The following is a 15208-nucleotide window of genomic DNA, read 5'->3' on the forward strand; positions in this document are numbered from 1 at the left end:
ACACACACACAAATCCGTGCTGGACATCAAGAACCGTGCAAAACTCTTTATCCGCTTCATTTGTTTGAAAAGTTTGTTGTAGAAGTCAGTACAGGAAAGTATATCCAAAGTTGTCAGAAAAGTCATACCAAAAATGTGTTGAAAAAGTTATACAGAGAAATTGTTGAAAATTTTTATTGAAAAATTGTGCAGAAAGTTGTACAAAAAATTGTTGAGAAAAATTATACCAAAAGTTTGTTGACAAAATTATACATCCAAATTGTTGAAAATTTTGTTCAAAAAATTATACAGAAAGTTGTAGCAAAAATTATCCCAAAAGTTATTGAAAAAGTTATACCAAAAGTTTTTGTACTCTTTCTAAAAAAGAAAAAATACGGAAAATTATTTTTGCAAAAAAGGGAAGTTAGTGGATGTCGTATCACGCACTCCTGCTGCACGGAGCGCACGCGTCAACGTATTTCGTGTTCTAAATTATACCCAAAAAAATATTAAGAATTCTGGAAGAGGGCACGTACACATCACGACACAATCCACACCCACGTTACGTTGGGACAATGAAGAAATTAACTGGACATCAGGACATATATATGTATGTACATCAGTTTCTAAGAACAAGTCGTTTTGATGATGTTCAAACGCTTTAAACTTTGGCTGTAGATAAGTGTTTATGTGTTGAATTTGAAAATATAAAAATGATATGAGTAGATTCATCTTAAAATATGGTTTCGTAAAAATATATTTTGACTATACTTTTATACGTTGTATTTTGAAAACTATGCTAATTTCCAAAACGACATGTATGTACGAAATCAGATGGAGTAGTCAATTCTTTCGGAATAAATCCAAGGATATGCTGAGCCGAGTTTAGGACTTGCACCGTGCGTATGTTTAGGGCTGAAGTTGATTGCACGCTAGCAGTACCCAACTCAAAATATATATACACTACACATGCAATGTGTGTGTGTGTGAAACATCCGTCTAAATTTAGACGCTAACAAACGTGTGTGCACTCGTTCCAAAGTGATAGGAGGGTAAAGATAAAGTGGGACATATCCAGTGAAAATGGACTAAAGCTCGGAAATTCTTCCAAAAAACATGTTTCTGAGGTTTCGAAAAATTCTGAAACTTTGCATACCCGTAGTTCATGTGACAACACACTTTGTCGCAAAAGTTAAGATCCAAAATCTTTGTACATTATTTCATACAAAAATATCAAAATTTAGGTTCTTTTAAACTTGAAGACAAATTTAGTACACAATCACCCAAATTTCATTATTTTGTACGGATTAATCTATAAGGAATTTGGATCTCAAATTTTGCGACAAAGCACATTTATGGATGAACTATGTATGCGCTAAGTTACTAGATTTTCCGAAATCTCAGAGTACGTCTTTTGAAACAAATTTAAAATTTTCAACTTTAGCTTTTCTTTTTCACATGTACATGTGTCCCGAAAGACAGATAAGCGAGCGTGATGTACGGCCGCCTGACTGGTAGCCTTGACTCCGTAGTATAGCTAACCTGACTTGCTAACCGTTCGATTAAGGAATGCTGTAAGGCTCGGATCAACTTAATACGGAGTTTGCTCCAATATATAAAGCACACACCCCCCGGGCCTCCCTACCCAGACACAGCCACCCACCCCACCCACCCACCCAGCTCTCCCCAGCACCTCGCGGGCGTCTCTCCACCCCCTCCTAGGCTTCTCCGGCGCCTACCCGATCGCCGTCTAGCGTTCCAGCAAGGGATCAGCAAGGGATAGGACTCGGGTAGAGGTCCGTAGGACATGGGGATCAGGGGAAAGAGGAAGCAGGGGCGGCAGGCCGCCGACCCCGAGCCACGCGGTGCGGAGGCACGCCGCCAATCGCTCCTGGAGCGACTGCTCCCCCGCCTTCCGCGCCGAAGCTGAAGGGTTGATGCTCTGCGAGAAGGCCACCTCGAAGGCTGGGTGCCTCGCCGAGAGCCTCGCCAGCAGGTATTCTGAGTCGCCCTTGTCCAGCCACCTTGCCGGCCACGCGCACGCGGAGGGCGATGATGCAGCTCGTGCCCTGCCACACCTCCTACGCGCCTCGGCGCTCCAGCCAAACTGCCTGGAGATCTCCTGTTCCCTCGCCTCCGCGCACATGGCCCTCCAGAAGTTTGGGCGGGCGGCGGACGAGTGCAGGCGCGCCCTCGCCGTCCAGGATCCCACGGACCCGGCGCTCCACATGTACAGCTGCTGTGGCGCGGCCGCCGCCTCCAGGACCACCCGACTCCAGCGTCCCAGCCGCGCTGCGGGTTGCCTTTGCCAAAGAGCGGCTCCGGGGTCTCCTTGCCCAAGTTTCGACCTTACCTACGACAGCCGGGGGCGGTCCTCCGCCAGCTCTGCAGCGGCATGACCGAGCTCCAGCTACACAGCTTTCTCCAAGTTCCGATGATAGACGTGACCGCGTTCTTCCGTGCGAGCAGCAACCCTTATGAGCAGCAATTAGCGACATCACTGGAAGCCGCGTTGGAGTTCCGCAAGGCAACCAACACATGGCAGTATTGGGTCTGTCCGCAGTGCAACTACCATTACCCAAATGCCGACCTCTTCTCATCCCACATCGAAGAAAAGCACATCAAATCACTCTCAGAGTCCTTTCCGTGTGTGCCCAAACCAATCTCCGACGAGCAGTTGGAGTTTCTTGTGTCTTGGTCTTGGGACCCGGTGCCAGGAGCTGACATATCTCCCAAGGGAGATTCTGGATGCAAGGGACGTGCTTCCATTCTGAATCAGATAAAGAGCCTGCTTATACGCCTCAGAGGTGTTAATGCGCTTTCTGTTGACCTCATGAACAAACTGACAGAACTGTGCAGCAAGGGCGAGAACCCTAGTTTTCCTGAGCAGTTGAATGCAATTGCATCGTTAGACACACAAGCTCTTCAGAATCTGGCCAGCCGTCTCCAGCTGATAGCACCTGCTGATTGGTATCGTGAAAAGAAATGTGATGGTGACCATGATACTACTGTTCATTTTAGAATAGAGGAGGAGACAGTTGTTCCAGATTTTGGTGATGGGAATGCCAATGGGTCAGTCGATCGAGACCTCCTCGTCAGCTGGCTATGCAAACCTGTGCATGAAAGGTCGTGGACCAGCACGAGGCAGGATTGCATGACTAATGGAGCTGAGGTCTTGGGAAATCTTGAAAAAATGATAACTTCACTTGAAGAACTTATCAAACTGAAATGCAGTTTCACTGACAAAGACTATGACTATTTCGACCGAATGGTTCGCTAGCTTCCCCACTACACACTCCCAATAGTATCTTTGTCTAGTCTATTGGTCTATAAACCAATGTTTTAAATAGCCGGCTAAGCCTCTTAGCTGCTGACCTTCTCAGCAGCTAAGCACAGCTATAGCGGGAGATAGCTGCAGCTATACCATTTAGCTGTTTTTGCAAAAAAAAAAATGAAAAAAAAGACATGACCTTGGCATAACTTCTGAAAGGAGTACATTACAACAGGCTGCACTGGGCCATTTAAAACTAACAGACAAGGCCATAACCAGTTGATAGTTGATACATAACCAGTTGAATAAAGCTAACAGTACAACACAAAAGGTCATCAAGAGTTCTAGTCTCACTAATCAGACAAGGCAATATTGCAATCAGACAGGATACTAAATTACTAATACGAGGCAATATTGCAATCTTCATTTCTTCTAGTCTCACTAATCAGACTCAGAGACAGAGAGAGAGGAAGACTTATCAGAGTCAGTAGTCTGCATTAGAGTACCATCAGCACAATCTTCTGAATCTGATGATGGAGCTTCAGGCTGCACTAGGCCATTTCTCATCAAAGACTGCAGGCTCCTGACTTTCCTCTTCTTAGGGTGCACAAGCCTTTTCCTTTTAGCTTGTGGTTGTGCTTGTTGTGGTGTGTGCTTCTGTGATTCTTGTGCACATTGTTGTTGTTCAATTCACTTGGCAAAGGCGTAATACCAGTAATGAATTCATTATCATCATCTGCCACAACATCATCTACTTCTTTCTCCAAAGGATCTCTATCCTTCTTCCCTCTCTTATTCCTTAACTTAGAATTAAATTTAACAAATACAAGATCTCTCATCCTTTCATGAAGTAGCCTATTGCGCTTCTTTGTATGAACCTACCAGTCAAGTAGTGAAGACAAGGCTGCAGGTCAGATTTAAATTCCATGAACAAACATTAACATTCAAAAAAGATAGCATGCACACAAAGATGCATGTCATAATTTTCTTTTTACCTGTTCAAATACTGACCAGTTCCTCTCACAAGCTGAGGAGCTGCAGGTCAGACTCAGAATCCTTGCTGCCAATTTCCTAAGATTTGGTGTGCTTGTGCCATGGTGCAACCACCATTTTGCTGCATAAACATTAAACAAGTTAGAATTTGAACAGCCACCATCTTTGTAATACAGTGTCACAATTCGCACTCTCCAGCACTGTTATGGTTCAAGTTGGGGCTTCACTGAAGTCTGGTGGGCCTAGAAAGAGCCAGTGGTGGTAGGCTAGTCCAATTGTGGTAGTGGTTGGTGTATGGAGTGGCAAGGTTGTGGGGGTGCTGCCGACTGTGGGGTGGAGGACCCGCAGCAGGCTGGGTCAGGGAAGGGTAGTTGTTGGATCTGGCTACAGAAAATTTTGGGTGTGAGACTGCTTGAAAAACAGCCGAGGGAGTGGGCAAGTGGCAAACTGAATGCATAGGAACAACATAATTCAGTTAGCATGCTTGCAGAACACTATTGAACAGAATGAGGCAAAGGATTTCAAAATGATGGCTGAGCATGAATAGGAGGTGAAGCGATTCAGCAACCTCACCTGGATTGAAATTCTTGTTCTTTCGCTGCCTTGTGGCAATTTCACTTCCAAAACTCCCTTGCTGATTTTGATACAGGTCGAGTTCTTCAATTATCTTGTCTTGGGTTTCTTCATCACCAGCCACCATCTTTGTAATACAGGAAATCACACCTGCTGCAAATGATCCATCTTTCACAATCTCTGACTTATTTGGGTAATAGTAGTAGGGGTTCAAATAGTACCCAGCCAGGTGTAGTGGAGTCTTGAGCTTATTGTCCCATCTTCTATCAATGATATCCCAGACTTCTTTGAAGCGGCTCTCATCATTATCAAACCTCTGAGAAATTTCTTTCTTCGCCTCCAACATTAATCCATGGAAGAATCCCATTGATGGTACATCGCTGTCCATTCTTCTCAACACATTAGCCAATGGCTCATAGTAATTAACTGCAATGTCAACATTTTTCCAGAAGGCTTCGGATCTGATCACTTTGTTGGCTTTCTTCCCCTTGGCCTGCTTCAAGTAACCCAATTCCTCCATCTCATCCGATTTAAATAGTCTTGTCAACTCTTTTTTGTTGTCTAGCAAGCCTTTTAGATTCAAGTAAGCAGTGGCAAATCGTGTAACCCCAGAGCGAACCAAGTCTTTCTTAAGAAACTTCCTCATCAAATCCAACACCCTAGTATGAGCATACAAGAAAACAGTCACTTGCCTTGCATTAGCAATGGTCTCATCAACTGGTCCAAGCTTACCAATATCCTCTGGCATGAGATCCAAGCAATGAGCAGCACATCCATTCCAAAATATTGAAGGTCTTTTTACTGTCAATAGAGTTGCTGCACTTGTATTGACGCTAGCATTATCAGTCACCACTTGGACAACATGTTCTTCCCCTATCTCTTCTATGTACCTATCCACAAGTTCAAAGATATATTTGCCATCTTTCCTGTCACCCGAGCATTCCACTGAATCTAAGAAGAGTACCCCATGAGCACTATGCACAACTAAATTCATCACTCCCCTACCCTTCCTATCTGTCCATGCATCTGTCATGATAGAACAACCTGTGACCTCCCATGATTCCTTATGCTCCTTGAATCCATCCATCACCTTTTCCTTCCTTTTCTGCAAGAACGGTCCACTCATCTCATAGGGACTAGGCCCTTTCAGATTTCTACCAAATTGTCCAATGGCCTCTAACATATGATCAAAGCTAGGAAGGGTGACTGTGTTGTGTGGAATGCTAGCTTCATAGAACCACTGACATATGTACTCACAAGTTCTATCCCTCCTCTCTTCTCTTTTCTGAGTTGTCAATGCTGTTTGAACCTTTTTGCTTAGATTAATTCCTCTCTGTGTCATACTAGCAGATTCTTCTATAGAAGGAGGCTTGTAGTACTTGTCAATAGTTTGACCACCTGCTACAGATCTAGAGCTACTAGATCCTCTTGTCGCCTTTGGCTTCACCACAAGAGCATTATTGCCATGATCTGAACCTTCACTGCCACTTTCACAATCTGAGTTTTCTATGTTAACTTCAGCTCTGTCCATTTCCTTTTCTTTGTTTTTTCTGTTCTTTTTCACTAGTCTTCTTCGTAAGCAAATCAAATATCTCTTGCTGCACTGGAGCTGGAACTTTTCCACACTTAGTAGTATTGAAACCTTTAATTCCTGCAAGATGGTACTTAATTCTTGTAATTCCACCACTGCAGAGCTTGTCACAATACTTGCACCGTAGGTGATGTTTCTTGGTTATGTCTGGGCAGAAACAGTGAGCCCATGCAGGGTCATCTGAGTTGATACCAGGTTGTTTTGGTCCAGCTTCTACTGAGACAGAGGCAGCACTAGACGGGTTACCTATATAAAGAGCAAACTAAGCCACATTAAAACCTAAATAAGAGCAGACTAAGGTATTCTAAATTTCTAATACTGAGCCTTTTGTATTGCCATTTATTCATCTTCTCAATTAATCTCTCAATGTATTTCTGAATACGCTATTCTGCTCAACTCAACTGGACTAGTGGAAATGGAAAATAAATAATAAATGCGATATATACACCAGGCAGGCATCAAAGCAATCGGACACCATCTGGTTGCTAGTAATAAATTGCTGACTGTTGACACCATATCATTATATATATGCTCATAGTTATCTCAAATACCAGTAGCAGTATTGTAAACAATAAGCAGCTCAGCTGTTGCTGATTGATTTTCACTTTTATGTTGCAACTTTGTGGATAAACTATCCATAGTGCCTCTTAAGGTTTCCAATGTTGACTCTGTAAGTATATGCTGTGGATTCTTCATAAAATAACATGCCTGTGAAGCATTCATGATACAATTATTGTCATTTATTTACATACTTGTGAATGGCTGTGCGATAACCATTTTTGAATCAACTTCCCAGTATTACTGCCTGTGCTTAACATGGATAATTTCTGCATCTTTTGGTTACCAACAAAAGGTGGCTAATGTATTCAAACTGGTTACAGGTCCTTGATTACAAGACTCAACAAAGCAGACTCTTTCCATTGCTGGCTTCAGCATATGCATTTAGATTCGTGGGTGACTGGCTCAAGTGGCTATACATGGATGTCACTCAGAAACTGGAAGCTAAAGACTACTCAACACTGCAAGAAGCAGTTATTATCAATTACCACCTAGGCCAAACAAGCACGGGAGGCAAGTATATGAAATATTAAAATTAGAGGTAACAAATATTGACAACTTGTTTACATATAGTGAGATCTGCGACATACAAGCAAAAAAAAAGAGAGGAGGTTGTGAGCACTGACCAGATTGTTGTGCCATGCTGTCGCCTTTGGTGTTCTACTGCTACTTCGGTGCTTCGAAGACGAGGAGCACCCAGCGCTGACGGACCTCCTCGTCAGACTGCGCCGCTGCTAAGCTGCCTCCGGCGCCACCGCCGCCCCCCGCTCGAAGCAGCCGCCGGCGCCGGTCGCCTCCACGAGCCGCCGCCAAAGGGCACAGCTGCCGGCCTCTATTGATCTGCTCGATGCCGATGCCGGGATGGGGAAGATGAAGAACCGAGTTGGGACAAAGAACGGGAGAGCGGCCAGGCCACACGGCCGTCTTCGGCCCGCCGCTGCCAGAAGAGAAGTCACCGCCGTCGCCGCGTGCTCTTTTTTTTTTCCGAGACGGAGAGTGGGTGGAAGTGGAATGAGTGAGTGACCGAGTGTTAGGGTTACTCAAGCTGAGCTCGTGGGTGAGTGAGTGACCGAGAGAGACCGCGTGCTCGTGGGCTGGGACTCAAGCTGGGTCGTGCTGCGTCAGTTTTGTGGGCTGCCAAAATTTTTGCCGGCCTCGTTTCACAGTTTAGCGGCGCTAAATTAAGTCCAGTTTAGCGGCTATTGCCGGCTAAACGCCGCTATTAGCGCCCGGCTTTCCTTAGCGCAAAAACTGTATCGCTTAGCTGCTTCCTTCCCAGCAGCTATCTCTGGCTATAGCTGCAGCTATAGCCGGAGATTTAAAACTTTGCTATAAACTTTGCTGTGAAATATGCATGCAGGCTACCATCGATGCGGACATTCTAAGAATAACTGGTGGATTGGAGTATCTCAAGAAAAGGCTTGCTAAAGTTTGCACGTTCGATTATTCTGCGATTATTCTGCCTGCTTTCAAAGCATACCTAAATGTTAGTGGTCTAGTTTATGCTGTTGTATAACTAAGTCTTAGTAAGCATTTACTTTGTTTTACTCTCACTCTTTGAATGTTTTTCCTTCATCCTTAACAGGCTAAGATGAGTCCCTTTTTGAAAGATGTCAAGGAAGTGGGTGCCAAAGGTTCTGACGAAAGACCCAAGAACTTGGATGACTCAGGAGTATCCCAGGATCAGAGCCATGAACAGCTCCAACAGGACAATAACGTAAGAACTGACCATGGTTTTATCTTTATTTTCCTGACTAGAAGGCAATAATTGTTCTCAGTTCCATCCCATGCACCACGGTGTGAACCATGGAAATGTTACCTTTTCAGGTGTCTCAACCCCACCAGGAAGCTAAATCGCATGATGAAACCAAGACAAAACCGTAAGCATGTTTAAGTTGCTTTATCTTTGCTTCCTTAATGTTTCTTTTCCCTGAGATCAACTCCCTAAACACTTGTTTGCCACATAGATTGTTTGATATTCCTTGTTCTGAAAAATCATTTTTATTGGGACTTATGCTTTCCTTCTGCTACTTAGTGTTCTGCCTGGCTTTTTCTCTAAATAATTAGACTTGCCATTTTTCATGCTGTTGACATGGAGGCATTGTACACTATATCGGTATATCCCATGGAAGAAAAGTCTATCAGCAGCTAAAATAGTCAAATTTGGGACACATTTTATTTAGTTCTTCCATTCGAACAAAATTATGTAGCCTTACATATCATATGAATTACTGGAACCTCTCAGCTACTAAAATGGTCAAGTTTGGGTGTTGTTTTATTGAGTTCTTCTATTCGAATAAAAAGTATGTCATCTTACATACTATATGAGTTATTCATTGCCTCCCTGCTTGTCCATGTGCGAATACACCTCTCAAAGGATGAAGTACTAGATTTCTGGAAATCTCAAATCTTTTACATGAGATGCATACCTTTAATTGTTTTTTAATGAGCAGGAATCCACCAACCAAGAATTCTTATGCTACTGCCCATCTTACTTTTGGTGAGACTGTCAAAGAAAATTTCCTGAGATTTCTTAGAGAGTAAGATATTTAGTGCACTTCCACTAATATTTAGTAGACTGCATATCTAGTTTTTAACATCCTATACTTGGTCCAGGTTCAAACTCAATCATGCGGAAAGTTCATTCTATGCGGGTGAGTTAAAAGCTATGGTACATCGTGGGTCAACAACATTTTGTGTTTACTACAAACACACTGAATAGTATAATGACCTTGCCAAGAGCTTGTGCCAGTCTTATGACAGGTCTGAAACTTGCTACTTATTTGCATTAAGGGTTTCCTAAGTTATATAACCTGAAAATATTAGTGAGTACAAATCCTTGTAGTTATACTCAAGTACTTGTATTTTGGGGCAGGATTAAACATATTTTACAGGATGCCACAATGGAATTTATTATTGAACAAAAGATGGTGGAAGAAGGCAGAAAAGTATCAGCCAAGCTTCCAGAGCTATACATTGATGACCTACCCCCGCCGAGCAGGTTCGTTCACTGCATTGGATCAAGAAAAAAAAGAAAAGTCTAGTGCACCTTTGTTTTTTTGTGTAATGACTAACTTTGTCATTTCAATTATGCAGCATTCAAGCTCTTGCAGTATTCAAGCAAAATAAAACAACTTGTGGATGAGGTGCAGATCTACGGAAATCCACATGATATTATTCTTGTTCTCACTGAGCTGGGCAGGAATCTATATCTTAGATTTTTGCGATCTGTTATTAGACAACATAAGAGAGGAAAAAGCTGGAATGAGATTCTAAGCATTGAGGATCTGCTAGTTCGAAATGGACCAGTGTTCAAAATTTCTAAGGAAGCAGTGTTAGATGCCACTCACAAGTCAATGGCAAAGGACTTTAAAAAATTGGCTGAACTACTCATGGCATCATTTCAAAAACCAGGTCCGTGTTCTATGTACTTTGATCGTCTTGAGGATGATCTGTCTATATCCTTTGAGAAGCTGAGAACTTGTGGCTCAGATTAGCAGACAATTACATTCCATAGATATTTGTTGTCCCATCTTGCATTAAAATGGGCAATGGCAAGAGGCCATCTTTGGCTTGATCTTTACCAATGTTTGAAATAGCGGGCTATCATATTTAGCGGTGAACTTCTTCAAAAGCTATAAAAAGCTATAGCAGGATATAGCAGAAGCTATTCATTTAGCGATTTTATAGAAAATATAAAATTTCTTAATGAACTATGCACGAAAATATTTAACTAGACAAAAATTTTATGAACACAAATACTCAAATACATGTAGAATATCTAGGAGGATATGTTTTAAATCCATTATATTGGAACCAGCGGCACATGTAGAATATCTAGAAAAATATGTTTTTAAGTCCATTATATTGGAACCAGTTGTTTGGAACAGTTGAGAGAGGGTGGAGAGAGCTCGGCTTTGGAGAGGGAACACACTGGGGTTTTCAACAAGTGGAAATGAGTGGGAGGTGAGTTCCCTTGCCTTCATGCCCTTGGGGCACTTATATAGGCAGTGGCTATTTACATGTGGCCCCTTAGAAGGGTTGGATTTCACATGACACTACTCTACCTACTAGTTGGACCTCTTCTAGGGGAGACTTGGCCCATATACATCAAGGGCTCCCCCAACATTGCCCCGTCAAACACTTTGGTGGGAGCGGCTTCACCAACACTTCAGCTTATGCAACAACTCACTCACACCAATGCTTTGGCGTGAGGGGTCTCAATATCATCTTCAGCCACCGCAATGACTAACCTTTGACTCTAACAGGTAGAGGGCCTTCTCCAAAATCTTTGACATTAGCACTAACCACTGTTCGCCTAAACGGTCGTTTAGCCCATTTACACACCGTGTAAACGCTACACAGTGGTACACCGTTTCTTTTTAATTAGACGTTTAGCCCATTTAAATGGCCGTTTTGCCCGTTTAATTGACCGTTTAGACCGAATAATGGCTAAACGGCGAGTGACCGATTGTTTACCGTTTAGCGTTTAGGATAACATTGGCACTAACAATATACCATTGTCGATAAAAGATGTTCGGCAGTCCACCGAGGGGTATCCCACGATGGTAGATTTGTCGTAGAGGTGAGCGAGATCAGGAGCGAGATGGTAATACAAGCACCAAGACACAAGATTTAGACAGATTCGGCCGTCAGTATGACGTAATACCTACATCCTGTGTTCTGATATGTTGCATTAAGATGTATCGATCTGTCCACTAGGGGACCCCTGCCTCTCCTTATATACTCTGGAGGGGCAAGGTTACAAGGAAAGCATCCTATTTGGTACTATACAATAGCTTGCGGTGCACGCCGAGCAGCGTCGTGCACACCTTGATCTTGTGGGCTGGGCTACCTCTGATGGTGCAGCCCATGTCTTGTCTTGTGGATACCGAAGGCCATACCCCCACAGCTAGTCCCCGAGCCTGACAGTAGGTGATGTAGTCACATGGTGCCAAGGTCAGAAAGTAGAAGACTAGCCGAGCAGGCAGCCAGTCCCCGGGCATAGCCTCGAGATAAGAAAAGCACACATTCACCTCAAGGTGAAGTGTGCCCACTTAGTCCCTAAGCCTGCTGGAAGATGAAGAATAAATCTTGTAGCAGGGTCAAAGAAAAAGAAGTCTGAAACCTTGCCAACGTCGTCTAACATGCGCGTATCAAGACCCCCGACGTGCTGCCCAAAATCAACACCCTGATCCGAACAGCATAGAGCAACTTGATAGCACACCGACGAGACGTAACAAGATCCGAGCAGCAAGGGAGTCCCTGCCATAGCTGGCGATGTCTGAGCACCGAAGAGCGAGGAGTCCCCGACGTCGCTGGGGATGACCGAGCACCGAGGAGCGAGGAGCCCCCCGCATTGTTGGCAATGACCGAGCACCGAGGAGCGAGGAGTCCCTGGCGTCACTGGCGATGACCGAGCACCGAGGAGCGAGGAGTCTCCGGCGTCGCTGGCGATGACCAAGCATCAACGAGCGAGGAGTCCCTAGTGTCGCTGGCGATGTCCGAGCATCGAGGAGCGCGGAGTCCCCAGCGTCACTGGCGATGACCGAGCACCGAGGAGCGAGGAGTCTCCGGCGTCGCTGGCGATGACCGAGCACCGAGGAGCGAAGAGTCCCCGGTGTCGCCAGTGATGACCGAGCACCGAGGAGCGAGGAGTCCCCGGCGTCGCTGGGGATGACCGAGCACTGAGGAGCGAGGAGTCCCTGACGTCGTTGGCGATGACCAAGCACCGAGAAGCGAAGAGTCCCCGGCGTCGCTGGCGATGACCAAGCACCGAGGAGCGATGAGTCCTCGGTGTCGCTGGTGATGTCCAAGCACCGAGGAGCGAGGAGTCCCCGGCGTCGCTGGCGATGACCAAGCACCGAGGAGCGAGGAGTCCCCGGCGTCACTGGCGATGACCGAGCACCGAGGAGCGAGGAGTCCCCGGCGTCGCTAGTGATGTCCAAGCACCGAGGAGTCCCCGGGGTCGCTGGCGATGACCGAGCACCAAGGAGCGAGGAGTCCCCGGCGTCGCTGGCGATGTCCGAGTATCGAGGAGTCCTCGGCATAGCTGGCGACGTTTGTGCGGTAAAGTGTGCCCACTTAGTCCTAGAGCACGAAGAATCTGAGCGCCGAGGAGTAACCGACGTAGCTGGCGATGAAGCACGAGCGACGAACAATCTGGTCAACTGGTCGGCGGCGAAGTGAGCATTGAGTAGAAGCGATCGGTGAATAGTCCAATCAACTGGTCGGCGATGGAGTCCATGAACCAAGCGGTCCGACCAGTTGATCGGTGGAGAAGTCCGAGCACCAGGTGGTCCGATCACCTGGACGATGATCCTGCAATACAAATATGTAGAACGGGTAGTACATGATGTAAAAATATATGAACTCCGGAGAAAAAATAGCTATGTAGTTCGGCGATCAGTTGGTGTGAAGATGTATTTATATTTAATATAAACCGCCCGACCAATTAGTATGTAGTTGAGTCTCTAGCCCTAGCTAGCCCATAGTCCATAACGTTGAGCGCGGAGCCCGTGCACGTGTAGGAGGAATAGTCATCACCAAGGAGCCGCTGCCAACCACCCATAACGCAGAGGGCAGACGCTCATGCACGTGTAGGGAGGAGCCGGAGACAGGACCGTCTCTGGGGACATCCGAGCGTCAACATGACTGTTTGGGGGTTCAAAAAATCGTTTGGAGAGCAAACATGGAGAAAACAGCTCGGGGAAATATTATGGCGATATATGGAGATTGGAGAATATTTAGAAGAATATTAAAGCGTGACTTAGCTTTAGATAGAAAGTCTGGTCAGCAACGTATGGTGTTATCTGATCGGCGTTGACGGTGAGCTCCTGGCGGGCGGTGAGTTGTTGGTGAAGGCAACCTCGGAGGTGGTTCTGAGATCGGATCTGCTATCGTAGGGGCTGGTGTAGCCAGCGATGAATCGTCATCATGGACCAGCATGGATCTCCACGAGATTGATGACGAGAACGCACTGTTGAATTGAGGTCCATCTGGCTCACCATGGATCAAGCGCACACCCCTACCTAGCGTGCCAACTATCGACAAAAGATGCTCGGCAGTCCACTGAGGGGTATCCCACGATGATAGATTTGTCATAGAGGTGAGCGAGATTAGGAGCAAGATGGTAATACAAGCATCAAGGCACAAGATTTAGATAGGTTCGGCCGTTAGTATGACGTAATACCTACATCCTGTGTTCTGATGTATTGCATTAAGATGTATCGATCTGTCCACTAGGGGACCCCTGCCTCTCCTTATATACTCTGGAGGGTCAAGGTTACAAGGAAAGTATCCTATTTGGTACTATACAATAGCTTGCGGTGCACGCCGAGCAGCGCTGTGCACGCCTTGATCTTGCGGGCCGGGCCACCTCTGATGGTGCGGCCCATGTCTTGTCTTGTGGATACCGGGGCCATAGCCCCACAACCATAGTCAATATCTTCAGTGACTACAACAACTTGCCTCTGCCAAAACTTTGGCATGAGGGGCTTCCCTGACATCTTCAGGATCTACACCAACATTGCCTTCGTCAACACTTTTGGCAGGAGGGCTTTTACCAACATCTTCGACATCCACCACAAGTCGCCTCCACCAAAACTTTGGCATAAGGGGCTTCGCCAACATCTTTGGTAACTATGATGGCTCATCTTCACCGACACTTTGGTAGGAGGGGATTCACTATTATCTTTGGTTGCTATAATGGCTCAAGAGCTAGGGGAGTATACTAGAGGACCCTACAATCTGTAGGGCGAAGTCTTTTGCCCAACGTTTATGAGAGATGATTTGGAGGCTTCACGGAAACCTTTAGCTACGACTACTATGACAACAACCATTTGTAAAGAAAAGACATGTCTCCATGCAAAGCCTTAGACAAGAAGGTCCCGAAGGTGAAGATATGCATGCCAAGAAGGTCCCAGAGATGAAGATCCATGCATTGAGAAGGTCCTAAAGGCAAAGATCTACACGTCAAGAAGGTCACGAAGGTAAAGACCTATGCGTCGAGCGAACCTAACAATCCATGTCACAGAAGCGGTCGAGGAAGCCAAAGCTCGTATATGAAGATACCTTGGAGATTGATATAGAAGCACTTGGAGTCAGTAGCTTCCTATGTTAGCACTTGTATAGGCTAGAGTCATGTACATGATCTTTTCTCCATGCCCATTTTCCCACAAGGTTTTGGGATGAAGTGTTTAGTGAGGCGCACACGCATAGGTTGCAAAGGGAGATCCCCATGA

The 15208-nt window shown here is 45.4% G+C and overlaps 1 protein-coding gene and 2 pseudogenes across 1 annotated transcript; 1 reads left to right on the plus strand and 2 right to left on the minus strand.

Moving 5' to 3' along the window:
* Positions 1-3691: 3691 nt before the first annotated feature.
* Positions 3692-5204, minus strand: LOC136479105 (uncharacterized; annotated as a pseudogene).
* A 5-nt stretch (positions 5205-5209) lies between these two features.
* On the minus strand, positions 5210-5999 carry LOC136479106 (uncharacterized). The gene is made up of 2 exons (XM_066477077.1): positions 5286-5999; positions 5210-5242 (listed from the first exon to the last, which is right to left on the minus strand). The coding sequence occupies exons 1-2, from the start codon at positions 5997-5999 to the stop codon at positions 5210-5212; spliced, it is 747 nt and encodes a 248-aa protein (XP_066333174.1).
* A 1827-nt stretch (positions 6000-7826) lies between these two features.
* LOC136479107 (uncharacterized) lies at positions 7827-10564 on the plus strand (annotated as a pseudogene).
* Positions 10565-15208: the final 4644 nt, after the last annotated feature.

Source organism: Miscanthus floridulus, chromosome 9, assembly GCF_019320115.1.
Source record: "Miscanthus floridulus cultivar M001 chromosome 9, ASM1932011v1, whole genome shotgun sequence".
NCBI classification, from domain to species: Eukaryota; Viridiplantae; Streptophyta; class Magnoliopsida; order Poales; family Poaceae; genus Miscanthus; species Miscanthus floridulus.

What these genes read in the sequence shown, in the direction of transcription:
- LOC136479106 (XM_066477077.1), bottom strand. Translation starts at nt 5,999, where the DNA reads ATGTTAGAGGCCATTGGACAATTTGGTAGAAATCTGAAAGGGCCTAGT. An exon ending in AGGGGAAGAAAGCCAACAAA is followed by an intron (nt 5,243 to 5,285) that starts GTGATCAGATCC and finishes TTGACATTGCAG; the next exon opens with TTAATTACTATGAGCCATTG.